At 40.2% G+C, this 27,180-nt stretch overlaps 2 protein-coding genes across 2 annotated transcripts in view; both read left to right on the top strand.

The window, feature by feature from the left end:
* TSPAN3 (tetraspanin 3) overlaps positions 1–27,180 on the top strand; it is a 378,683-nt gene that overhangs the window by 282,051 nt on the left and 69,452 nt on the right. The window lies entirely within an intron of this gene.
* The window catches only part of PEAK1 (pseudopodium enriched atypical kinase 1), a 126,694-nt gene that overhangs the window by 74,962 nt on the left and 24,552 nt on the right, over positions 1–27,180 (top strand). The window contains exons 4-9 of the mRNA XM_074917711.1: positions 2,909–3,001; positions 3,605–3,673; positions 4,048–4,129; positions 10,363–13,641; positions 21,797–21,913; positions 23,835–24,031. Coding sequence (XP_074773812.1) covers positions 10,475–13,641; positions 21,797–21,913; positions 23,835–24,031 — 3,481 coding nt within the window. The 5' untranslated portion in view covers positions 2,909–3,001; positions 3,605–3,673; positions 4,048–4,129; positions 10,363–10,474. The remainder of the gene's footprint in view (positions 1–2,908; positions 3,002–3,604; positions 3,674–4,047; positions 4,130–10,362; positions 13,642–21,796; positions 21,914–23,834; positions 24,032–27,180) is intronic.

The raw sequence follows: 27,180 nt of genomic DNA, 5'->3' as shown, positions 1-27,180 counted from the left end.
CTGGGGGGATGCAGTGCTGTGGGGAGCAGTGCTGCGGGGATGCAGTGCTGGGGGGAGCAGCGCTGTGGGGATGCAGTGCTGCGGGGATGCAGTGATGGGGGATGCAGTGCTGGGGGGAGCAGTGCTGGGGAGATGCAGTGCTGGGGGGATGCAGTGCTGGGGGGAGCAGTGCTGGGGGGAGCAGTGTTGGGGAGATGCAGTGCTGTGGGGAGCAGTGCTGGGGGGAGCAGTGCTGCGGGGATGCAGTGCTGTGGAGATGCAGTGCTGTGGGGATGCAGTGATGGGGGAGCAGTGCTGGGGGGAGCAGTGGTGGGGGATGCAGTGCTGCAGGGATGCAGTGCTGGGGGGAGCAGTGCTGGGGGGAGCAGTGCTGGGGGGAGCAGTGCTGCGGGGATGCAGTGCTGTGTAGATGCAGTGCTGGGGGAGCAGTGCTGGGGAGATGCAGTGCTGGGGGGATGCAGTGCTGGGGGGATGCAGTGCTGGGTGGATGCAGTGCTGGGGGAGCAGTGCTGGGGGGATGCAGTGCTGGGGGGAGCAGTGCTGGGGGGAGCAGTGCTGGGGGGAGCAGCGCTGTGGGGAGCAGTGCTGCGGGGATGCAGTGCTGGGGGGAGCAGTGCTGAGGGATGCAGCGCTGTGGGGATGCAGTGATGGGGGAGCAGTGCTGGGAGGATGCAGTGCTGTGGGGAGCAGTGCTGGGGGGAGCAGTGCTGCGGGGATGCAGTGCTGGGGGAGCAGTGCTGGGGGGAGCAGTGCTGGGGGGATGCAGTGCTGGGGGGATGCAGTGCTGGGGGGAGCAGTGCTGTGGGGAGCAGTGCTGGGGGGAGCAGCGCTGTGGGGAGCAGTGCTGCGGGGATGCAGTGCTGGGGGGAGCAGTGCTGGGGGAGCAGTGCTGCGGGGATGCAGTGCTGGGGGAGCAGTGCTGGGGGGAGCAGTGCTGGGGGGATGCAGTGCTGGGGGGAGCAGTGCTGGGGGGAGCAGTGCTGGGGGGAGCAGCGCTGTGGGGAGCAGTGCTGCGGGGATGCAGTGCTGGGGGGAGCAGTGCTGGGGGAGCAGTGCTGGGTGGAGCAGTGCTGGGGGGATGCAGTGCTGGGGGGATGCAGTGCTGCAGGGATGCAGCGCTGTGGGGATGCAGTGATGGGGGAGCAGTGCTGGGAGGATGCAGTGCTGTGGGGAGCAGTGCTGGGGGGAGCAGTGCTGCGGGGATGCAGTGCTGGGGGAGCAGTGCTGGGGGGAGCAGTGCTGGGGGGATGCAGTGCTGGGGGGATGCAGTGCTGGGGGGAGCAGTGCTGTGGGGAGCAGTGCTGGGGGGAGCAGCGCTGTGGGGAGCAGTGCTGCGGGGATGCAGTGCTGGGGGGAGCAGTGCTGGGGGAGCAGTGCTGGGTGGAGCAGTGCTGGGGGGAGCAGCGCTGTGGGGAGCAGTGCTGCGGGGATGCAGTGCTGGGGGGAGCAGTGCTGAGGGATGCAGTGCTGTGGGGATGCAGTGCTGGGGGGAGCAGTGCTGGGGGGAGCAGCGCTGTGGGGAGCAGTGCTGCAGGGATGCAGTGCTGGGGGGAGCAGTGCTGGGGGAGCAGTTCTGGGGGGATGCAGTGCTGGGGGGATGCAGTGCTGCAGGGATGCAGCGCTGTGGGGATGCAGTGATGGGGGAGCAGTGCTGGGAGGATGCAGTGCTGTGGGGAGCAGTGCTGTGGGGAGCAGTGCTGGGAGGATGCAGTGCTGTGGGGAGCAGTGCTGGGGGGAGCAGTGCTGCGGGGATGCAGTGCTGCGGGGATGCAGTGCTGGGGGAGCAGTGCTGGGGGGAGCAGTGCTGGGGGGAGCAGTGCTGCTGGTGCTCTGGCACCTGGACTCCTGCAGTGGCCCCATCCCTCACGCTGCCCTAAATGGGCAGTAAGGGAAAAATCTGCTAATGAGCGAATTTTCTTCTCAACTCGAATATTCAATGCTTTGTTTAAGCACTGAAATTGGAAGCTTTGTGTTTACCCCACCTACACAGTGTCCTGTCTCATCCTATGTACAAGTGTCTAATTGTTTTCTCTGAATCTAGCTGACCTCTTGATCTCAGTGCCAGCTTGTTTCAGGAAGCATTTTATATGGAATAATTTTCTTTCTACTGATTTGAATATGCTGCACTGGGTTTCTTGCTCTTTTTTTGAGACAAACACTAAGTGGGAACACCTAGTCTACCTTCTTTATGTGACGGATCATTTCATATAACATTATTTTCTTTGTCTCAATTCTGAACTAAACTATCCTAATCTTTTTGTTCCACTTAATATGGAAAGCTTTTCATCCCTTAAAATATTTTTGTGGTTGTTTTATGCTGCGTTTCTTCCTGAGATGTCATAAATAGAACTGAACACAATACTCAGTAAATAATGTCATCGATTTTCTTACACTGAAAGTACGTAATCTGCTGGTTGCCTTGTGTTTTCTCTTGCACCATTTGTGTGTCCTGCAGTTAGTAATTTGTGAGAACTTCTTAAAAACTTTAAAATTGTGCCGATTCTCTTTTGCTCATCATTTCATGGTTTGGTAGGAAGAAGTGTGAGTTTCCTTCACAGAAGTCATGACAAAAGGCACGTGCCCCTCACACCATGCTTAGCCCCTTGCTGTACAGATGCCTGGTTCCGACAAGGGACAACGTAATTCTGTGTGTAGCTCAGCCACCTGGTTCTCAAGTTTCTCCACAGTTCTTGGCTTTACACAGCCCAGAACTACTGTGCTGTTGCTTTTAATTCATCAGTTATTTTTAATATCTCATTTTTTATAATGGCTGATAGTGTTTTATTTTTAAACTTAATTCTCTCAAGCCTTTATTTAATAACTCATAAGGCTCTTGCAGAGGGGATTGAGACTGATGGAGAGTACTCATCTGGCTTCTCAGCAGTGTGTTTTATCTTCTCTGTTGTAGGTGACCTCTTATACTGGCTGCGATCCACTAATTCTCTCATAAGTTACCTGCTCCCGATACTACAGTGGTTTGTTTGTCTTTGGATACTTTTTAGTAAGATCCTTCATATCCTTTCTAATACTATTTTGTAGTTTGCTATACACAAGTTACTTTGCTAAACTGAAATTGATATATTGGGTTTTGCTGCATCAGGACTTCAGCATAAAGATCTTTGGAGCAGAGGTTGCAGTAGTCCAAGGGAGAAGTTTTAAGTAAATTGAAGCTGCAGAATTGATGGATTCAATAATGCAGTGATGATCTACACTGTTTTCTTTCTCAAGCAGTGCTCAGCAGAAGGATAACCGCAACCCTTACTGGGGTTAGTAACTATGGAAGCAGAATAATGGTTTTCAGGTATTTCATTTTTGTTTGTTGTGAATACATTCTGGAGAGGTTTGGTAAAGTTTATTCTTTTAGATGTTTTCATGTGCTTAAACAACAGGCAAAAAAGATCAAAGGGCAAGATTTCAAGTGAGCCTGGGAAAGGTAAATCAAAGATGATTAGATTGGTCAAGGTATAGTCGTACCAGTGCGTTTTTAATATGCTGTGAAGGCTTAGTTCTCATAATTTTGCTTAAATAGAGTTGGGACAAACTTAAATGCACTCAAATTGATGATTTTTTTTTTTATTATCGTTATCATGCCTGTTCCTGTTAGCTGATGCGCTTACCCTTAATTTGCTGCTAGATCTCAGAACGTTGTAAACAGGCCTTTTTAGGAAGCAAGGTAAGCTAACTATGTGTAAGTCTGGCATATCTTACTGGGGCTTTCTTTTTAAAAAGTAAAAAATGGAAACTAATCTTTTGTGTAAGTAAAAAGTATCCCTAAAGAATATACTGTGCAACACTGAATGAGCATTGTAATCCTATATCTGAATGGTCTTTATAAATTTAATGCTAATTTTGTTAATGCTAAATGATGATTTTTTTCCAAAAGGGAAAACAATATTTTAAATAGTTTTCTCCAGTTAAGATTCTCTTATTTGAACTCATAAGAGTTCATATTCAAGTACATTCCTTGGCTGGTCTACTGGGCCTCAACACCAAATGTGAGAGCTTGTCCTTATTATTGGTTTTTGTGTTCTCGGTGTGATGATGCAGAATCTAATCGGATTACCTGGGCAGATCCTGAGGATATTTCGTGCCTTTTCCCTGCTCTGTGGCATTTATCTGTTTGGGTTAGGTAAGTTGTAAAGAAATGCCTGTTTTCTTATGAAGCATTACAGATTGTCTAGCCCTAGGCAGGTTTTTGCTCCAGTTCATTGGTTATTTCTATCATGGTTTAATCTTACAAGTTTTAGGTAGAAAAAATATATTCAAGGGTTTCCTTCACTTAGTTTTATGAAATATTTATGTAATATAAACTCTCTTTAAAGGAGAGAAAATATAGTTTGAGAGGTTAAAACGAAAAATAGTTTGAAGCTGTTTTCCTGATTGTTTCATACTGTCTTGAAGCAAGTTTGTAACTAGGGGGTTTTTTTTCATTAGTTTGGATAAAAGTGATTCTTTTGTCCTCTCCATCCATCATACCCCCTACATCTCACCAGTGTAGTACCACAGTGCTGAAGAGTGGTTCTGAAGTAAATTGGCAAATTTTTAGTCTAGGTCATTGCCTCCTCAATATCCACTGCAGATTCGTTGCGTTTTCTGCAGAACTGTCATTTTACTTACGGCCTTGGACAGTTACCAGGGCGCTCAGTTATGACTGGAAGGAGAAAAACAAACAAACAAACAAACAAAACCCCAACAACTATCTGCAACAAGATAGAACTTTTCTTTTTTAACAGAAATGATAATGCCAAGCATTTCTGGACATTTCCATCACTGCTATCTGCCATACTCACAGTTCTAGGTTGTTACAGTGATCCAATATTTAGTGAATATTAGTCCACTTTGGGAATATAATTGTGGCAGTCCATAATGCCATTTGCTATTATTTAGTTTCATATTTTTTCCGGACACACCTCATGTGAAATAAGTGCCATGACTGAACTGAGCATCACACTTAAGATTCGGGGTCTATTTCTTGATCTTTCGCCAAATTGTGAGTCGCTATTCCTCTCTACAGAAATCTGTATTACAAAATGCTTGTTCACTTTTGTGAACTGTTGTGAGATCCGTGAGTGCACTACTCACATTTTTTTAATACTGATAATTTAGACTTCTCTTCCAATCTCTGCTGTGGGACTATAGAGTATCTTCTTTTTTTTTTTTTCTTGATTTACATTTCACTAATAAGTGCTGCAAGATTATTCCAAGCACAGTGCTTCTGGGTACTGAACGTAACCAAGTGCGTTTCTCAACATGCCTTCAAACTGGGACCGTAACTTCTGGCTGTGGAGCTCTTCTCTCTGCCTTGTATTTCTTGTATGTAACAGATGTTGCAGTTACTGTCACTTGGGATTTTGCTTTCCTTTTAAGTTGGATTAATGATGTCAAATTGAAGAAGAATTTATTTTTATGGCATGAAGGGCCAAAAAAAACCCTAATTAGCATATGTCACTTTTGTTTGTGGTCCCAGTTATCTGTGCTGGATGGTTCAGTGGCCCTGAGTCAGTCAGTCTCAACACTCTGGGAGATGGAGTGTTTCTACAGCCCATTGCCACCCAAGCAGGACTTTATGTGTGAACTTTGAGCGTTTCAGTTTTTCCAAAAAGTCTCTTAAAATTATTACAATTATATTAAAGTTTAAAAGAAACAGAAATCAGATGCTGGCAGAGAATAACCATCACTTTATTCTTATGTTAGACTTATACTATTGTTTTTGATGACCAGCGACTGTTCAGATCCCTATAGGTGGTTCAGACAGAACCAGAAAGCCGCAGTGGTGTCATGGTGTTTGGGCACTCCTGTATAGGGAGCCTAGGATGGATTCCCATTGCTGACTTCTTCAGTCCGAGGACATGCCTGTCAATGGTGAGAGGTTCGTGGATTGTTCAGTAGCAATTCATTGGACTGTAAGAAGGCTGATCAGTGCCATTTTTTCTGCAGCATAAAAATTGCAGGCCCATTTTCATGGATAGCAATGCTAGAGCTCAATGCCTTTTCCCTGGAGGAGGACAAACAAAAGGAAATCTGTACCAAGTATCTAGTGATCTAAGAAGAGATCAAAGAGTGATAGTGTTACAATTACCAATGATGAAATGCACACTTGTGCGCATTGCTCAGTACTATAGCAGGCATTCATTTAAGGGGAGTTTTTTTGCAGCATACAGCATTGAAAACACATGTCTAATAGGTGCATTCATTTTAATATGCTCATTCATTGAGCAGGCCTGATTAATTAGTGCGTGTCACCATCTGGTACTTACTGAGACTATTCATTTTTAAAATGTTGAAATTGTAGGGAATGTTGCACACCAATTAAGTTCCTTTTAATTGGATTATGTTAGTATAAAGTATTACTGGAGAAGGCCTTCATTGTGATTCAGCCAGCATGCATCTAAAGGAGACCCGCCAGCCTGAAATTACTTAGAACAAAGGGAAAATGCCTGAAATGCGTGTTTATTACTATCTTTGTGCACTCCCCAAAGATGATGTCAACAAATAAGAGCCACAAAAATACTTCTGCATTTCAATGCAAAGTTCAGCTCCCTGACATGAGGAGATCTCAGCTGATTACTTCATTTTTGCACTGCAACTCTGAATCTGTCATCGTCTCCCTCTGACCTGGAAGATGAAATATGCTTTTGTGTCTGTTTGATGGCAACTTAACAGGGTCAGGCTGAGCCCTCCTGCGTGCAGTTGTGTATCTGCTGAAATGAGGAGTATTATTGTCATTTACACAGAGTGATTCGGCCTTTAAAGCTGATAAACCATCTGAGCTGACTCAACCGTTTAGTGAAGTATCACGATCTGCTGGCTGCAGCACCACAGCAGAAGCAGAACTTGTCTGTCTGTACTTGTTCCTGTCACTGACTCACTTGGTGAATTTTAGTTACTTAACGTCACTGCACTGCAGCGTTTCCGTGTATAAATTGCGAATAGTTAAGTTTACCAACTTACATAAAAGGCTTTGAGATGAAATGCACAGTGGTGATATCACATATTTACTGTTAATGCTTTTTTTAGAAGCCTAATGCCGGTTTGTAGTTAACATCTGAGGTTGTTATTGCTTTGATTTTGTGGAGATTGAGTATCTTCAACTAAGTTCTGTCATCCAAACTACTCGTTTCAGAAGATCCAGGAGCTGTGCGGAGTAGACATTCCCTCCCATTCCTCAGCAGTTAGGTGGGCTGTCAGGGAAGCTGGGAAGTTATGGAAGAAAAGCTATGTAATGGCTAGCAGCTTAAGAGATCTGATGTGTGACTGCCTGGATCTCTTGTTAACCTCTATTTTAGAGAGTAGGATAAAAGTCTAGAAATGAACTACAGCAGGATATTTTTTTCTTGTTGTATTTGTGTGTGCTTTCATTACTGTCACTGGACTCTGCTGCCCCCTACCAAGTTGCAGCTGCTGTTAACAGCAATGGAAGCAATAGCCTGAACATGTGAGGAATGTTTTACATTTTTTAATACTGAAAGAAAAGTTCATTTCTGTTATCACTCATAATCACTCTCATGATAATTATCACTCATAATAGGATATCTGTAGTTGAAACAGTCAATGTATTTTCTTTAAAGGGAGAGGAAAACATCAGAAAAATCACTATTAGTTTTACAGCAGTGAGGAAACTGCCTGAATTTTTTTTAAAAATGCAGATACTTCTTTAGATGTATAAAGGTCACTATGAATTTAATTTGCAACAGAGTAAGAGTGCTTCTGATTCAAAGTATGGAAGTAGCACAGTGTTGGAATTCTTTTGCTTGTTTTCTAAAGATACATTTCCTCTTGTTTGAGGGTGCATGTTTCCTTTGTTCCAGCTGCAGGCAATGTTAAAGCATGCTCCAGGGACTGTCATCCTGCAGGAGCACAAGCCCACTGGAAACCCAGATGTAGTTCATAAACTGGAGAAGTCGGTGGCTATGGTCCGTTCCACAGACTGTGTCAAAAATCATATTAGAGAGTGTGGTTGTGTTTAAACCATTTCCATTAGGTGTTGAAGAGCAAAAAAATCTATACACGTCTTAGGTATTTTCTGTGGACAAGTTGTGTGTCTGCATTTACACAGACACATCAACATGTATTTTATTTTCAAGCTGAATTGCTGCAGGTGGTACTCCTGGGACACGGGATGTATGTTTGCACAGAGCTATGACCATGCTGTCGATTTTACTCTGACTGGAGTGCTGTGTTGTGGCTCTGCTATGGTTCCTGTAGTTTGCATTCATACGTTGAGTGTAGTGCTCATTTGGGTTAGAGGAAAACTGCCTAGTATCAGTGTATTGGAGCAAATGAGAGTGAGTACAGCCCGTGGTAAAACATAAAACTGTAGGCATCTGAAAGCGTGCAATGGAGTGCTTTCCCATTTGTACCCCAACGTTCCTAGCAGAAAATGCTTAGTCTGGAAGGCCATAAAGCTGTCTGGTTTGTGATAGGATTCTAGAGCAAGTGCAGTTTACACAGTTTTAGAGAAATAATATCACCCAGTTAAATCTTATAAAACACACACATATGCACTAAGCCTTTTGTTTGAATTGTTTGGTCAGAGGTTTTATGTAATGGAGAAATACATTTTCCAAGAAAACATTTAGTTTAGATTCCTATTAGTGTAACTTTACTCCCTTTATTTGTTAAATACATGAAAAAGAGCTAACCAGAGTATAAAACTCGTGTGTGTGTGCACACTCTCTCTCTCTGATTTTAGGAGAATTATTTCTTAATGTAATTTTTCTGCTTACAAGATATGGGCTTGCAAAGTGTTGAAACAACAAATCTTGGCAGAGATCAAAAAAACACAAAAGATATTTTACTCTGTATATAGAAAACAAAGGCTGAAAGTTTGGGCAGATCTCTATCTGGCAGACTTTCTATCTCTTAGGTCATACAGAGAAAGCTTTTGGCACTGACTTTTTGGCAAAAAGCTTTGTCTGGAAACATATTTAGTCAGCGTATGAAATATGATAGCCCTGGTACCATGAATGTGTCTGAAGATACTCTAATAGAGTTAGACTTCAGCCCCATCTGGTGTTGGATCAGGATTGTTATATTAGAGTTTTCCAGCATAGTACAGCCCTTTGCCAAAACACAGAGCAGTACGTGAGGAGACTGACAAATTCATACAAGTGTCAGTTTTACTAATGGTTTCTATTGTTTGCTACACGGATGAAAACCAGTTGTGCCTGTGGTGAATTCCAGCATAGCAGTCCTGCTGCTGAGTTACTAACCACGGGCTCTAGAGAGCTGCGTCTTTAACTGAATGGCTTTATTAATACCCTTTCAGTGTACCTCTGTGATCAGCAAGTATACTTCCACCTGAAACCTGTAAGAATATAAAATTATTGATTTTCAATGCCTGTGTTTGCAGAAGTTGTGGTGGTCATACAGATTCTTTTACCTCAGTAAAATGTCTCCAATAATTTGAGTTATGCAACAGTGATGAAGAGACCAGACTTGTGAATATGGCTTAGAAGGCTTAAGTTCTTCAGGCAGTAATTCACGAAACTCTCAAATTGTGGATACTCCAATGACTGTAAAGCCCAGGAGATGCATGTTTGCTTTTTATTTAAGGCTGATCATTTCAGGAAATAAAAAGGTTCACTCTGAAAGAGATTTTTCACTTGTTATTTTTGGAGGGGTTAGGTAGAAAAGCAACATGTGAAACAAAACAGGGACTAAAAATCCATAGCTTTGTTTTGAGACAAGAAGAATGGTTTATTGCCACTATTGTAAGCTAAAGCAGTGACTTTCTGGAAAGGTTTCCCCAGCATTTTTATCAGACTTTGCCAGGATAACCATCCAGCCTGCTCTTTCAACCAAAATACCTGTCCAGTTATATTTTGATGAAAAAAATGCTAAAATGGCAGTGTTTGGAATCGCTTGAACATATTTTGTTGCTTAAGCTGAGCTCATTCACATTCAAAGCTAAAACAAATTACCTCGATTGCGTTTAGGGGAGTAAACGTACTCTTACTTTCCTGTCTCATGTTTAAGTAGTTATGTTGAAAGCAATGTGTGCTAATCTTCAGTTTTATATCCTCTTCCTAGCATTTGTTTTATTGGGCAAAATTAAAGGTCAATGGTCCTGAACTAGTCAAGAGAATTACTCTAAATTCTCAGTCATTGCCATTACTGTCTTTCTCTGCTTTCAGTAATACAGGGCTTAGCTGCCAAAGTTTTTATTCTTTATGTATGAGAAGAATGATAGTTGCAACTTTTTTTGCATTTCAGTTACACAGGCTCACAAATTTAGGTAAAAAGAGCTAAGACATCAGTAAAAGGCTACTTATTCCAAGTTGTTTATAGAATGGAAAATATAAGTATAATGATCAACCTGTTTTTTCCCCCTTCTTATCCTCATTCTCTTTTGTGTTTCAGAATGATCACTGCTCAAAACAGTAGCCATACTAAGTGGACAGAGTGGAAACATATGGATGAAATTCTTACCATGCACTGAACAGCACAGCATCAAGCGCAAAGCTCTGGGAAAATGTCTGCTTGCAACACTTTCACTGAACACGTCTGGAAACCTGGTGAATGTAAAAACTGCTTCAAGCCCAAAAGCTTGCATCAGTTACCCCCAGTATCGGAAAAAAAAACCCTCTCACATGGAAACCTGAAATCCAATGCAAACCAAAGTAACAGCCATCGTGGGAGAAATACAGGAAACTTCCGACCACCTGTGGCAAAGAAACCCACTATAGCTGTGAAACCCACCATGATGGTAGTAGATGGGCAGGGTGTATGTGGCGAAATCAGCACACCGGATCATTGTGAGAATAAATCAGTGCCTGTAGGTTGGAACCGAAACAAAGCTGTCTTGAACAAAAAACCACTGAACAATAATAATGAAGATGAAATTGAAGGTTATAGCCATGTTCATAGGCCTTACGGCAACAATGATGGTGTAGGTAAGATACCAAATAACAATAATAATGGACTGACAGAAGTCTTGAAGGAGATTGCGGGTTTGGATGCCACACCTCAGCTAACTGGAAATGAAATGAACTCAAGAGAAACCTTCCTGGGAAGAATAAATAATTGTTATAAGAGATCATTAGAAAGAAAGATCCCTCCAAGCTGCATGATGGGTGGAATGAAGGATTCACACAGTAAGCATGTTATTCTGAGTGGAAGCACTGAAGTAATAAGTAATGAAGGTGGACGTTTCTGTTACCCGGAGTTCTCTAGTGGAGATGAGAGTGAGGATGACGCGTTTTTTGGCAGCATGCAAGAAGAGCATGAGAGCTGGGATGAAAGTGATGAAGAGTTGCTAGCAATGGAAATTCGTATGAGGGGCCAACCTCGCTTTGCTAATTTTAGAGCTAACACCCTATCTCCTGTTCAGTTCTGTGTTGACAAAAAATGGAATACTGTGCCCCTTAGAAACAAGTCTCTCCAGCGGATCTGTGCAGTAGATTATGATGACAGTTACGATGAAATTTTAAATGGTTACGGGGAAGAGACTGTGATTCTTTATGGGCAAGAGAGCATGCAGAGCATGGTATCTTCTGATTCTACATCTCCTGATTCATCTTTGACAGAAGAGTCTCGTTCTGGAACAACTAGCAGTTCTTCCCAGAAGCTCTGTAATGGAGGGTTATCTCCTAGTACTCCTCAGGACCTCAAATTGATTGAACCAGAATATGAAAGTCTTTGTGATAATCAACAAGTGAAGGATGTGTCAAAAGCTCCCAGAAATGTTCCCAAAAGTCTGGAAACTCACAAGGCAGTCCTTGCGCTTCGGTTAGAAGAGAAGGATGGCAAAATTGCTGTGCAGACTGATAAGCAAGAGAATAAAAGTTCTTCAGATGTTGCTGGTCAAGCTGTAACTATTAATTTGGTGCCTGTGGAAGAGCAAGCTAAACCTTACAGGGTGGTGAATATGGAACAACCAGTCTGCAAGCCATATACCATAGTAGATGTATCAGCTGCCATGACCACTGAATGTAAGGAGAACCAGACTGAAACCTCAGAAACCAAAAATACATCATCTAACCCGAGCTCACCAGTAACTCCCGGCACGCCTGTTACATCCTCTGCAGCATCACCTGTACGAGTAAATACTAATCTGAAAAAATCCAGTGCAATCAGATATCAAGAAGTGTGGACTTCTAGTACGAGCCCAAGACAGAAGATACCAAAGGTGGAGTTAATTGCTAACAGCTCTGGACCTTCTGTTCCTCCCAGGAAGACAAGCCACAAATCAGCTCCTACTTCACCTACAGCTACAAACATTTCTTCAAAAACTATTCCAGTTAAATCTCCCAATTTATCTGAGATAAAATTCAACAGCTACAATAATGCTGGCATGCCACCTTTTCCTATTATCATTCATGATGAGCCCACTTACGCTAAGAGTTCCAAAAATGCTATTAAAGTTCCTATTGTAATCAATCCAAATGCATATGATAACCTGGCTATCTATAAAAGTTTTCTAGGGACCAGCGGAGAGCTATCCATCAAAGATAAAACTACTAGTGTAATAAGCCACACGTATGAAGAAATAGAAACAGAAAGCAAAATGTCTGAAGCCATAGGAAGTAAACCCACTGAATGTTCCCAAGCGAAGGGGGTGACTAATAGCTCTGAATGCAGGCTGGGTTCTGTGGCTCAAAAGGTCCAAGAGTTTAATAGCTGTCTCAGTAAAAGTCAGATATCACCACAGAGAAGTCATAGTTCTGACCACAGCTCCCCATCGAGAGTTCAAAAGACAACACAAGAGCCTGCAGCAAAAATAGACGTAACACCAGAGGCTTCTGTTGGCAGCAGCAGCAGTGGTAGAGAGAACGCGAGCACAGTGCTTTCACAGATTGTGGCTTCTATCCAGCCTCCGCAGTCTCCTCCAGAAACGCCTCAGTCTGGGCCCAAGTCTTGTAGTGTAGAGGAACTGTATTCCTTACCCCCTGATGCAGATGCTACTAAAAACACCCTGGTACGACCCAAATCTCTGTTTACGTCGCAGTCTGAAATAGAGTCATCCAAGACGGTGGAAAACACTGCCGTTAAAATGCAGAAAGATTCACTTTCACAGCCGGTTGCCACTCACTCTCCAAAGCCAGTGAGAGCCACGCCAAATACCACAAGTCCCAAAACAGAGCAAGCGCCACCGTTTCCTCCTCCGCGGTCCACTTCGTCACCCTATCATGCAAGTAACTTGTTGCAAAGACATTTCAGCAATTGGACCAAACCAAACAGTCCCACCAGGTCGACAGAGGCTGAGTCAATCCTTCATTCAGAAGGTCGGCGAGCTGCTGATGCGAAACCCAAACGCTGGATATCGTTTAAGAGCTTCTTCCGCCGCAGGAAAACCGACGATGAGGAAGACAAAGAGAAAGAAAAAGAGAAAGGAAAATTGGTGGGTCTTGATGGAACTGTCATACATATGCTCCCCCCTCCTCCAGTTCAACGTCATCACTGGTTCAGTGAGGCCAAGTCAGACTCCAGTGAGAAGCCGTCGATTGTTTTCATGTATAGATGTGACCCGGCACAACCTGAACCAAAGGCTGATCTTCAGAACAAGAGTGGAGTGGAGTCTGCTATCGCAGATGCACTAGCAAAAGACAAAGGAGAAACACAGGAAAAGTCTCCAGAGAGCTCTGAACAGAAAATAGAGAGTCATTCATCACCAGCACCAATTCCCAAGAAAATCCCCAGGTATTATAATCAGCTTATCTTTTTTAGTCACTTAGTCATGAACTATCCTGTACGTACTGCTGAAAAGGGGAGAAATTAAGGAGTTTTGTTACATTAAGTGTAATTTTTTCAAAGTATATTTGTTTTAGGTAACTTAAAGCATAATTTTAAAACCTTTGTGTTATACTGGATATTAGAAAAGATTAAAAAAAGTCACTAGAAACAGCACCTGATATTTGGAGTTTGCATTGCAGGTTCACTAATCTCTCATAATAGACATGTTACATTGAATTAGATACATTTTCTGGAATTTCTAATTTATGCTATAGGTGACTAAAGAATTTCTCCACAGAAACAGAAGGAAACTATCAAAAAAGTATAATAGAAATTAAAAGATCTGTGACTCATAAAAGGTGGTATGTTAACTTTATCTCACATACCTAAGAATACAAAGGATGCTAATGAACTTGATGCTACACTGCAACATCACTGCAGCACTCCCAAAATAAACCATATAAAAAGTAAAAATAGAATTAGATTATCTGTAAAATAATCTATCTTTAGCGATTAATATACTTTGTCCCCTAACAGTATTGGATTCAGTAGAGCTGGTCACTCCATTTCTGCCTGACAATTTTGTTCAGTGATTTAATTTTTGATTTTTTTTAAAACCAGAATTTACTGATTCATTGTTTCAATTTCTGAAAGTAAAATTTCTGAAGTGAAAGTATTTGGTTCATGGTAGTTGAACATTTTAGGTCTGTCTCTTGGTTTAGGTCTGTTCTCTTATCAAGGTTACCCATGCTTTGTTGGTTGTCTCTGAACACAAAGAACGGTGTTTAGTTCCAGATAGGAACATACCACTGAGTTCCTATAGCTCATGACAGTGCATAACCTAAGAGGGCTGCAGACATTTGTTGCAGTTGGTCACGTGGGCATAGTGAGTATAGACAGTGAGTATAGACCACAGCTCTGGATGTATTAGAATATGTCTTCCAATGTTATTATACAAACCAATTCAAAAATAGCTTCAAACTTGCATTATTGAGTTCATTATAACAACAATTAGTGGTAGGAAATGTAAAATTTTGTAATCTTTGAGCTATGTGTGAGCCTCAAAAAATGTATCATGGCAGTGTTCTTTGTTTTTCTTTCTCCATTGTCTATACAAGAAAGTTGCAGTGATTTTTAGTTAAATGGCTTTAAAGTTGACTTAAACTAACAGAAATCTGTGTGAGCATAGTTTGAGTTTACCATAAACTGATTGCTGTTTGTCTTAAAGTAAAATAACTATGTCTTAAACTAACCAAGAGTGACCATTTGCATCAAGTGTAATTAAATCACTTTTATATCTTATGTTGGGAACACTGCATTTTCTTGAAGATCAGGACTACTTTTCAGACTTGTTTGCCTTTTGTCAGATGTGGACAGCTTTGGGTTTTGTAATGTAAGGTGGTGATAGGGTTTGTCATAGTATGATATGAAGCTGGTTTCTGTAGATATCCGTTCTAACCAATTGCCCCAAATATAAGATAGGATGGTGTCCAAAATCTTAGTGTGCTGTCTGTTTCTGCAGAGGTAGATGAATCGTAATCTCAGGGTCAAGAGTTTCATTTAGAAAAAATTTTTTTAAAGTATATGAAAATTAAAAAATAGGATTTTTTAAAAAATCCCTGTACAAATTGTGGGTGTGAGTTTCAGAAACATTAAGCACTTTCACAAAGTATTAAAGTCAGTAGGAGCTGTAAGCACTCAGCATCTCTGTAAGATGTACAGTACCACAATAATCCAGGGGGGGGCAGTGACAAAAGGGAGTGTCCTTGCATTTACAGTGCATATTACAGTTTAAGGCAGAAGACAGTGGGGAATGCACCCAGGGCTAGAATAACCCTTGATAGGAGTCGAGTCTCTCTAGACTTACCCTAAATGAAATGGGGAGAAGTAGAAAGTTTAGAGAGCAACTTAAAGAATTGGAGAAGCCTGTACTCTCCACCCCACTTTAGAGGAACCCATTTTTTCTGTTATCTCCTGGGGAACCTAGAGAAAATGAGGTTGTACCAACATTATTTGGTTTCTTAGCAGCATTACCAAATACACTGCCATCATCAGCAGATTCACTTGCTCCCACCTCCTTAGTGACCCACTCTGGTGCTGGCAAAGCAGTTCATGTGGTCGCCTGTGGGGAACCAGACGGGAAGTGATCCAAGTGTAAAATAACTTTGCAGTTATTTTTCAGCCAGATCAATTCGCTCATCTGACGGGGGGAACAGTCAGGAAGGAACAGCTGCTTATCTCGATGGTAAAAGGGCAATTAATGGCTGCAGTCATAGTGGGCACTTGTTCTTAGGCTACCCTAGAGATGGTGCTATTATAATTTTTTATATTTTTGCACTGTTACTGGAATACCTTCTGCCCTTACTATTGAAGGCAATTGGTTATTCTGTTGTCTCATTCACTTATTCCAAAAAGTATGTTTACTCTTTATTTTTCTGCAAGTCATGATGATACCAGCTAAAATTATATCTTGCAGTTTTCCCGGGTGAAAATTGGCATTTTCCAAATGTTAGAATTGGAATTTCTTCTTTCTAACAATATTGTTTTATGTTTTCTACAAATTTCAAAGAAAATACACTGAAGTGCTGAGAAACACATTGTGGGAACACTGGACAGTGGATATCTTTATCCTTCAGGAGTTATATTTAATTACCTTGATGCAATTTGATGCCTCAAGTTATTTTGGTTTTTACTTAATTTTTGTTAAAGAGACCAAGTGAAACCTTATAATGCCAAAAAATGAAGGGGTTTTTTGTTTGTTTAAGGATTTTGGCTTTTGTTTTTAATATCTCAGTGGGTGAGAATCAGGATTGTCAACTTCCATTTTGGCACAAGCAGGAAACATAACAGACAAGAGGCTATATTTGTTTTGTGTTAACTCTTCAGGTATTAGTAAGAGATTAGTGTTAATTCAGGCTAAAATATGTGCATGGAAAAGATGTTTAAAAACTTCAGTTAAACTTGCAAAGACTTAACTTTCCTAACTCAGGTTAGGTGATGCTTTCCTAGCTCAAAATGCCAACGACAGTAAGCTCACTGAAAAACTGAACTGATGATCCAGAAAATAAACAAGTTTTTAAATGTCAGATTACTGGCAGGAGGTCTGGAAATCAAATTAAATTAAGATAGAATATTTCCTTCCTTTGCAATGAATTACAAGGCTGCTAAAGATGATAACATAACTACAAAACAGGGCTGAAAGTATTTAAAGTTATCACTAGAAAGGTCAGTTTTTCCCTTTGAACAACACTTGCAAAATACTCAGTTCTTTGCAAAGCTGAAAACTATCTCTCTGTTATACAAAAGAACTTGCTTTTGTTTCATCCATGTGATTGTTTCTTTCTGTTTGATGCCAGGATGGTGGTTCAAAAGGAGCTAGCAAATACTAATGTATTTAATTTACCCAAAATTTGTAGATAAATTAATTTTTGTTAAAAATCAGCATTCACATCAGCTTTTATCATTAACTGGAATGAATATCAGGTGTTCTTAGAACACCTGTAGTTCATGATGCAGCAGTTGTTCTCAGGCAAAACCTAAAACTGACCTCTAAAAAGAGAACATGATATTTTTGGCCCAAGTCTCTGTAATTGATGAAGGTGGTACAGCACAGTGTGGAGTCCACTCAGAAGTTTAAAAAAGAAGATTCTTCAAAGGCTTTGTTATCTAGTGGAGTTTCAGAAGATAAAGGTTTTTCTTCTTCATTGAAAGATCACTGCTTATACCCAGTAGCAGCTTTTTAAATTGAGACATTTCCTGAAAGAAAACTGCAGCACAGCCTTCTGATTCTTCCTTTCCTATCTTCATAAACCACATCAGAGCTGAACTACAACCTCATTCAGCACTGGTTTAGATGGCAGTGCCTTTGTAAATCAAGATACAACTGATTTGTGCACAGCCATTTCCATTTCAGTTATGTGTTAAACTGAATAGTTTCCTTTCATAGCTACAAGTCAGCCATAACTTTCCTTTATAGGATCTTTGGGCCAGTCTTGGATGAACTAAAATAAAACTGTATGTTTACTGAAATACTTCCTTCAAGTAGTGAGGTCTAGATATTCATTCCATTCTGCTTTAGATAAGATAGCCTTTCTTCATAGCTAAAGTTGGGATTACCAATCCAATTCCTAAAATGGTGTTAGTCAAAGGGAGTTGAGCTCACAGTCGACAGATATGAGTTCCATTGTTCACATTTGCAGAACATCACTATCCTGTTGTATCTTGCTTCCAAAAGGAGTGAAATTCTTACACATATTTTAAAGTTTTGGTTTGAATTATTTTCTTAAAAGCCATGCTTCTCCATTGCAGTTACACACTACATCATCAATTGGTGTTCTTTTAAGGCTATTTTTTGTTAAAATAGCCCCTTGGCATTTCACTGGACACTTTCATGGGCTCTGTACTTACAAGAGGACATAGATATCAAAGTTTTTGGAAATGTCTTGTTATCCTTCAAATCTTACTCCAGTGCCACACTCACAAGTACAAATAGTTCACCTTGAGTAACTTCCAGCCAGACTGTTGCTCCTAAAATTAGCATAAATGTCAATGACAGATGAGAATCTTTTAGAAAACTGGCCAAAAACTTGCCCAGTTCTGTCCTGCCATGGAAATGCCTCAGTAGTGTAAGTGATCCTCAAATGCTTTTTGTTGTGCTGATTGCCTTGAGGTTGCTGATGACTTTTCAACGCTTTGCTTTAAATTACAGTAAGACAAACCTGACCTCAAAAATCTGAGTTAGGCATTGAATTTCCACAATACAGGCAATGGAGAAAGACAATTCCAATGAGGTCAGTTAGAGCATCAAGACTTAAAAGGCCCCGAATGGGTTATTTCTTCAACGGGTTTTTTTTAGTATTTTCTGTTATGCCACTAACTGTTAAGGAAAAAAATAGAGGTGACTCTGGGGCTAGGGCTTTACCAAAGTGCACATCGTCTGTGGTGTGGACCTCAAGAACCTGGACAGTGTAGGGAATGAAGCTTACACGTAGGCTTTCTTGATTCAGTGGGACAGGAGCCATGAAATTACTCTTTGAGTGCTCTGTATATCTAGAGGGATTAAGAATGCTCTGACAAGTTACTCAGTAAAAACAACTGGAATCATTGTTTTTCAAAAACATAGTCATATGTTAAGATCAGGATCACATCCACAGACAGGCAGGAATAACCACCACTGCCACATTCCACTTTCTCGTTGTCATTGATCCAATCCTGCAGATTCCACAGCTGCTTCAGGAACTACTTGAGAAGAGAACAAAATCTTTTAAATCACAGGAGGGTTCTGTTTAAAACAAAGTCCTTCCCAGTTTAAAGGACCTCTTGTATAAGTCTTAAGGTGAATCCAAAACCTTTTAAGTGTAGCTTGCATAAATTGGTGAGGAGAATTCAAGCTGAAAATTCTTGCTTGAGCAAGTCTACTGAAATGGGAGAAATCCTTACCTTGAAAAGTTCAGGTGGAACTGTCAACTTTCCCTTCTCACCAAATCTATCTTGATTTGCTTTTTTCTAGATATCAGCAAGGTTTACTTAACAGTGTCCAACAGTGCTTTTAAGACCATTAACCATCTATCTTACCCTATTTTGTCAATGAGGAACTTTTGTGAGATTTTTCTCTTGAATATCTCTATGCTAACAGAATTGGAAATGATACATGTTCATTAAGCAAGAAGTTTGGTAACATTTTATGTGAAGATTTGTAAACACCAAGGGCTGTTAAAGAACAAAGTAGAAGGGATTTTACCATTTATTATTTTATAAATTTAGTTTAAGAAATGGTAAATCGTGTTTAATTGTCCTTAACTCCTCTAATACAGTCTGTAAAATGGAAAGACTGAGAACTTAAAATGGATAAAGAAAAATGTCTTTTTTATAATGCACAGTCTATCTGTGGAACTCATTGCCATTAAGTTTTGCTGACACTAAAGAGATTAGCAGGATGTCTTTACTGGATTATCAAATGTATTCCCTTTATCCATGCAAGCATCACATTACACAAGATTTTAAAAGAAAAAGAAATATAAATTTTTATGCTTCAGGACTAAGCCAACTTATAAATAGTAAGAATTAGGAATAAACTTTATAGCTTAGTTATTTCAGATTGTCATTTGAGAAGTTTCTTTCACTTTCCTCTTAAGTGACTGTTTCTGGCTAATGGTGGTAATAAGGAACGGAACTGCATGAGCCCCACTGCAATGGCTTTTCTGTACCCATAACATCTTCTGAAACCTGGGCATTGATCATCTTTGCTCAGTGTTTTGCAGAAATAAAGTGGTCCATGTTCTGAGTAGAAGTTCCTTTGTAAGGTGGCCTTTGACTGCCCTCAAGCCATTAACCTCTCTGCATTTTTCCTCAAGGATTATTCAGTCAATTTAGACTTTATATTAGCTTTATTGGCTTAAACGTGTAGGGCCTGAGGGGATCTCAAAGGGATCTCTTTGAAACTAAATATATCTACAAGTTACACAGATATTTATTTTTTTGTGTAAAACTAAGTCATCTTCCTTGTTGGACTCTCTTCTCAAACTGTATGACTACCACTGATTATTGCTTTGCTGATGTCCACTCGGGGAGATCAGGGTCTCAGCTGGGTCTAAGGCCACATCAGCTTCTCTCCATGTTTCTGTCACTGTTTTTCACCACTTGGATTTATGTGCTGTCTTACACAGAACTGTTCTCCCTCAGCTTGACCTCTAGATCTGACCCGAATTCAGGAATGCACTCTCAGAATCACTTCTTGTAAGCAACTTACAATTGTTTCCACTTTATCTCCCTCGTATTCATTGCTGTTTATTAATCATTCTGAGAAGGCATGCTCTGAATAGAGGAAAATACAGGTCACACAATAGCTGATTCCACTGTCCTTACAAAAATGAACACTACACAGGCTGCTTTCTGGATTCTCACTGTTCCCAAAAAGACCAAGGCAAGTTAAACCGCATCATCTTTTGGCTATCCTCCAAAAATTATGAAGAAGAGCTTGAGGAAAGAAGTTAGGGGCATTTGTCCCTGCAGGAAAAACACTTTTAAAGCAATTTTGAGTTTGGGCACATATGAATGACAAGTATGTGAATTCAGTGGGATGTTATCTGAAGGACAGTCATTTTTATGGCAAGGTTTTTTGCTGCACGTAATCTCAGCTTTTTAGGAAAACAAACGTGTGTTCTCTGTGTGCAAAGGGCTGCTCCCTCCATTAACTGAGTAGTTGTTTCAGCCACACGTGCCCGAGGAGCAGAAATCTCTCCGGTAGTTCATTTCTTATGAAGTTTGTTTTTGAAATGAAAAAGGGAAAAGAAAAAGGCTTGGACAGAGGAGGCTGCGCCCACTATGGTAAAAGCTAAATCTGGGCTCTTATGCAAGGCATCAAAGAATCCATCCTGGCAAAATATGTATAAATATCCCAAATAAGGAGAGAGCTTTAAGTATCACTTGCTATCAACAAGTAGACACAAAGTTACCAGGCTTTAATGGTTCTCATTTCAGAGCTGTTTATCAGCTGCTCTACTTTTCTCAAAAACTAGGTTTTTTTAACTGTTTAGACTATTTCATGAGGCAAAAGCAACTGGGAATTTGGTTCTTGTAGCTTACGGAGTGAGGAAGTTTTCGCCTTTTGTTCCTTCTGTGTTCTGTCGGGTTGGCATTTTGCTCGATGAGTCACTGCACTGCGTACGTAGGCTTGATCTGTCCATCTTCACTGTTAAGATACAGGGAAGCATTTCCCCACAGATTTCATGGCCTGACATCTAATTGCTGTGCTTTCAAATGTGTTCGATTCAGACTCTAAAACTGGTTGGAATACAGATTTGAGATATTCACTTACTTTTAACAGTAGGTCAGTCTAAGTTCCTAAAACTCCTCTTGAAATTTGAACCTGCTTTTCCTTAACTAATTATCATGACTAAGACCATAGTTGTCATACCAAAACAGTGATGTAGTAGGCAGTGAACTATTTTTCATCCACGAAGGCAGTGGAAGAGTTAAGAAGGCAGGGCTGTAACTGACTGGTTGCCTGGGGCGCTTTGGCAAGTCCGTGGGACCAACCCCCTAAGGTAAACATTAAGGTGCAGTAGGTGTATCACTCTGTGCAGAGTTCAGCCCTGTTGCTTACAGCTTGCACAACTTGTAGCACATCAGAACACTGTGGAATCAATGGCTCGCCAGAGTTTCAAGACATGATTAAAAGACTCAAGAAGGCCCTGAAAGAATTTCCTTTAATGGGGAATTGTGTGAGTGAGTACAGTGGGTGAGTTGGTATTTTTTTTCTTTCTTCCCTTCTAGCTGTTGGTTTACTTTGGCAAAATGCTTCTGAGCTGAGGTTTAGTGTATGTGCTTGCATGTGTCTGGTTTGGAGAATGAGTCTGTCCTGTACCTCACCAATCGATACTAAAAAATTACTTTGAGATATGATAATTCCTGGTTTGTGGCAATGACAGACTGTAAAGCTATTAGAACCTATTTCTTCTTAAAGAAAACGGTCTTATTGAGGAATGCAGGTATGTATATGATTTACAGCAACTACAAGTCTTTAGTTTAATTTCTCATCATCTTGAGAGCCTTGTTACTGCTTTAATTTTATGTATGCTTTACTCTGAAATTAGGTTAACTTTTTAATGTGGATACATTTATGACACATGGAATGTTCTTCACACCATTCCTATGCATGGTACTAAAAATGAACAAAAAATTTTATGCTGATTAAAGATTACATCTTTTTGAACTTATGCCATTTTTTCTCTTTTACTAACAAGTTCTAATGAGTTTTGTTTGTATCGGCCTGCAGTTAAAATTCATGAGTCTGAGTAGAAACAGCATGTGCGTGCTGCACCGTACATGGGGTCTTGTGTTATGCAAAGTATTGGCATGTTTTAATCTTTGTAGTCTGGGATTGCTAGGAGATTGTGTATCACGATTTTCAGTATTTTGGCTTTGGCATAGAGAGACATATGCTTATAATTTATGTTAACTCTTTGAGGATGTAATCTCTCTTTCCACTGTAAGGATTTGTATTACAGAAACTCAGCTGCTATGTCTATTTGAAAATGCGTAACTTTTGTTTCTGTTCGTCAGAAGTTATATTAGGTTTTAAATCTTTAGCACAAAAATTAAGTATCTGTACAAATATTGATGTGATCATCTTTTAAAGGAAGTGCCTTACCCCTATCCCTTGTGGAAGTCACAAGTACTTAAAATTCCTGCTGTTCTGTTTGATCAGGCTGTAATAATGAGAACTAGTGAATAGGACATGGGCTCTTGAGATTTGGCCTATAATGAGTATTTGTTTCTGTGAGTGAGAGAACATAAAGGCACAGAAATATTTTTGCTCTGACATGTTTAATGTGGCATATTATAGATAATTGCTGCTACATTTTCAGTAGGATTTGGGTTTTTTTTAATAAACCCAAACATTTTTAATATACATATATATAAAACGTAATTTTTAAATCATGCTGCAATAAATATATCCATGGAAAATGATCGAATCCATGATTTTCACAGTTTTGTGCTGTAAGTCGTCACAGTTTGATTAAAACTTCATAGTTAATACCAAGCACAGAAGAATGTCTTTATGGCCTTTATGGCCTTCTGCAATTGGCCTAATGCAAAGGGATTTTAATCCTGGTTAATTTTATATGGGAAATAGATTACTGCCTTAGATGAGCTGCTAGTCTGTTTCCCAAAGTGTCAGTTCCTACAACCCTACTAGTATATGAAAATGTATCATTAAAGTTTTATTCATTTATTAAGACTTAACAGCCCCCTTGCTATGCCTGGGTATTGTTGATTAAAGCAAAATTGTCTCGACTGGCAAAAAGCACCTTAAACTCTGCTGCTGTCCTATGAGTCCCCCGTGTTTTATGCAGAATCATGCCTGCATACATATGCATACATACATTCACTGTAGTCAGCTGTAAAACATTTTATTAACCCTTTTTGTATGACAGGCATGAACTACTACATGTTACTATTTCAGTCAGAAGTCGTTGTTTCTCATTAAGGAAAATAAATATTGCAGAAAGTTCTTTAAAAAAGGAGGGTGAAAGGACCTTATTTCTTTATCAGTTCATTCCCTTTCCTGAAGGTATTTAATGCCTAATCTGGTATTTTGCCAGTAGGATCTAGTACCCAGCTTTGGTCTCCAGGTGATTTTGTTTTATTTGTTTCAGTCAAGTGCCCGATGATACGACACTGGAGGATTTGTCCCCTCGTGTTCCTAGAGCTGTGTTTGTGAAGCAGGACAATGGTGGCAGTGCCTCAGTCATCCCAGTATCATCTGTCCGTGTCCCACAAGGGGAGGAAGAAAAGGAAGAAGCTTCAAACTCTCCTGACTTAAATCCCTGCAGTGCTACATACAGCAATTTAGGTAAGTGTATTCTCATAGAAGAAAATTTAAGTTAGATCAGATTTTGGATCCCCTTGTAGGCTGTGAAGAACCTGAATGAATGAATGGATGTCCTGAAGGTACTGCACAGCCTATTCAACTATCACTGAATTCCTGACTCATATTAAAAAGATAAACAGATGCAAAGCTTCTCTGGAAGATAAATGAGCCAGACAAATAAGCATTTCCCAATATATAGTATCAATATTACCAGCTTAATTTTCTAAAGCATTTTGATTTGAAGTACTGTGAATTTTGGATACCTACAGCCAGATTTTCTAGAAGAACAAAAATCCCATCTTTATTTATGTTCGAGAATATCTGAATGCATGTTTTTGAGTAACACTCCAATCCTGTAAGCACACCAACCTACTAAGCATTTGGACAAGAGTAAACTGACTGCATTGGGGTGGCTCACAAATACAGAGGTTTGGCATGTCAACACAGGTTTGAGGGATCAAGGACTAAATTTTAAACCCTCAGGTGCATACATTCCTTAGACATTTAGTGATATTGTTGCATTTTTTTTGCTTAAATGTGAATTAATTGTGAACTTATTAGCATGTTTTGCTAATGAAACATTAATTAGGTATTGTTTATAAAGCATAGAGGAAAAACATCCTGCCCAAGAGTGAGACTAACATCTACCAAGAAATTGTAACTTCAAGGAGGAAAACTAAAATATTTTTTTATAGTGGAATTATTCAGAGATCTAATGAATTATTTTCAGTTCGCTGAGGTATACATATGAATCTGTATCTACATATTTTCTATATTTAGGACATATCTACATTACAGATAGAATCCAGGCAGTAGATCTAGCTACATCAGAATATTTATAGCATGGTTAGCCCATGTTCCTAACCAGACTGACATATAAAAGGATCAAGCTATGGTATCACTTAATGTATGAAATATCACTTATTCCTCATGGTGAGATAGCTATTTTTCAGCCAGAGTGCTGAGGCAGTCAGGGGATTACTTGTATTTCACAGCCAAAGTAATGATATTGTGAATCTTCTGTTTAAATCTTTACTCAATTATCTCAATTTTCTTATGTAAGATATTACACCTGATGGCAGCTGCTTCATCATACAGTTAGATGCACTGCTGTGATCTATGGATCTCTGCCCTTTCCAAGCATCTCACAAACTGGGAGTAGTAAACTCATGGGAGATGTAATGAAATACCATTAAACGCTGGAACAGGTTGCCCAGAGAAGTGGAGTCTCCATCTGTGGAGACAGACAAAACCTGCTGGATGTGGTCCTGGACAACCTGCTCCAGGTGACCTTGCCAGAGCAGGGAAGGTTGGACTTGATCATCTCAGGAGTTCCCTTCCGACCTGAATGCTTCTGTGATTCTGCAATCACTTCCCTCGGTCATTGTTTTTGTCAGTGGTGTTCCTGTGTGTGAATCCTCATTTGTAAAACCATATAAAACTGAACCCCTTAGCATTTTATTCAAAATCTTCTTGTCATCCTTGGGTCATTTTCAGATTTGTTGTCACCAAAGTAAATTTTAGGTATGAAAGAGTTAAATGAACTTCTAGGCTTGACTTGGTCTGGTTTGGCAAGCTTGCTGCTTGTTGTTAAAAGCCTTGCCTACCCTAAATGGCACTGAGTTCTCTGGCTGCCACTCAAACTTTTTTCTGATTTATTCGAGCTACCTCACTTTCTAATTCAGATAGCCATCAAGAGATGACTAGGTTGGGATGTAGAACAATTCCTACTTGTTTTCACATCTTACATCACCTAAGCACCAAAATCATATATTTTTTAGAATTAACAAATACTGATGTGTGTAAATGAAAGGCTAAATATGAGACTATGTAATTGTTACATCATATTTGACTTCTGCTTCAACTGCAATTGTATCTACTTACATTTTATAGCTACATACTATAGCTTGTACTTTGTAAAATACATCATGTAAACATAATGCACAATATTAACTTTTTTTAAACAATCTAATACACTTTCTATGGTTTTTTTTGTTGAAAAGCAGATAATACTATGTCCTTACTTTGTAAGGTTTTTACCTGTCTAATCTCCAGTTACCTAAAGTTTTTACCTGTCTAATCTCCAGTTGTGACATGTCACATGAAATTTTATGAAGAGAAATAACAGCAAGCTTTGGTAAATTTTCATCTGTAGTCAGCAGTAGTTTATAATCAGGTACTGTTCTCAAATACCTTTGGTTCTGGCCTTCTGCTCCCACAGGAGTTGTCCCAGCATCAGTTTACAGTCCTGCCCACAAAAACTGCAAGTGTGCCAGTAAGTATTTGTCAGGGTCTAAATTGTACGTGCAACATTTGAGAACAGCTCATCTGTAACATACGGGCTGTATCTGTTAGTTCATCTAACATGTGAAATCACACATCTAGGAATTTAAAAACAAAAAATGCAGGCAAACAAGATGGAGGATTCCCCTCTGGAAATCAGATACAACATAAAAGACTTGAGGTTTTCAGGAATCCTGAGGTCCCACCATGAGGATAGGCTAAAAGAGCACAGTATGTTCCTGTGTGCATAAACAGCAGGAAGCTACAGCAGGAAACTTCAGCAGGAGTTGAGAGGTTATGTGTATCTCATTTTCACCCTGCAACTGCCACGGCCACAGTCAAGCCCTGATGACCACAGGTTAAGAAGAACATTTTAAAAAAATCGTACAGGCTCTAAAGAAGGGCTTTGAAAATGCCTATTTTGACAGGCACTATAGTGACTAATTCAAGAAGCTGAATCTGTTTAGTTTATCAAAGAAGCAGAGTCTGACTTGATCAGGGTGTGGATGCTCATATGTTGCTCATGCAGAACTGTAACAAGGGATACCTTTGGTATCAACTATCAAAAGATTTAACAAAATTCAGTCGCTGACAGTTGAATCTAGATGCAGAAACAAATGTTCAAATGTGTAAGGTATGGCCTGGATGTTTCTTTTTTAAGGTGTGACCTTATTCTAAGAAAATTTATTTCAGGTAAGCCCTGTAGTTTATGATAAGGAAGACAATAGAGTAGATTGTTAAAATCCTTTCCTTTACAAATCTTTAAATTTTTCTATTTTTGTCTGAATTTGTTGGGAAAAATTGACTTGATGGGATTCGTATTGCTTTAAGTAAATTAAGATAGTCTC

Source organism: Athene noctua, chromosome 13, assembly GCF_965140245.1.
Source record: "Athene noctua chromosome 13, bAthNoc1.hap1.1, whole genome shotgun sequence".
Taxonomy (NCBI): Eukaryota; Metazoa; Chordata; class Aves; order Strigiformes; family Strigidae; genus Athene; species Athene noctua.
The sequence above is the reverse complement of the archived record's forward strand: the minus strand, read 5'-3'. Positions and strand labels throughout refer to the sequence as shown.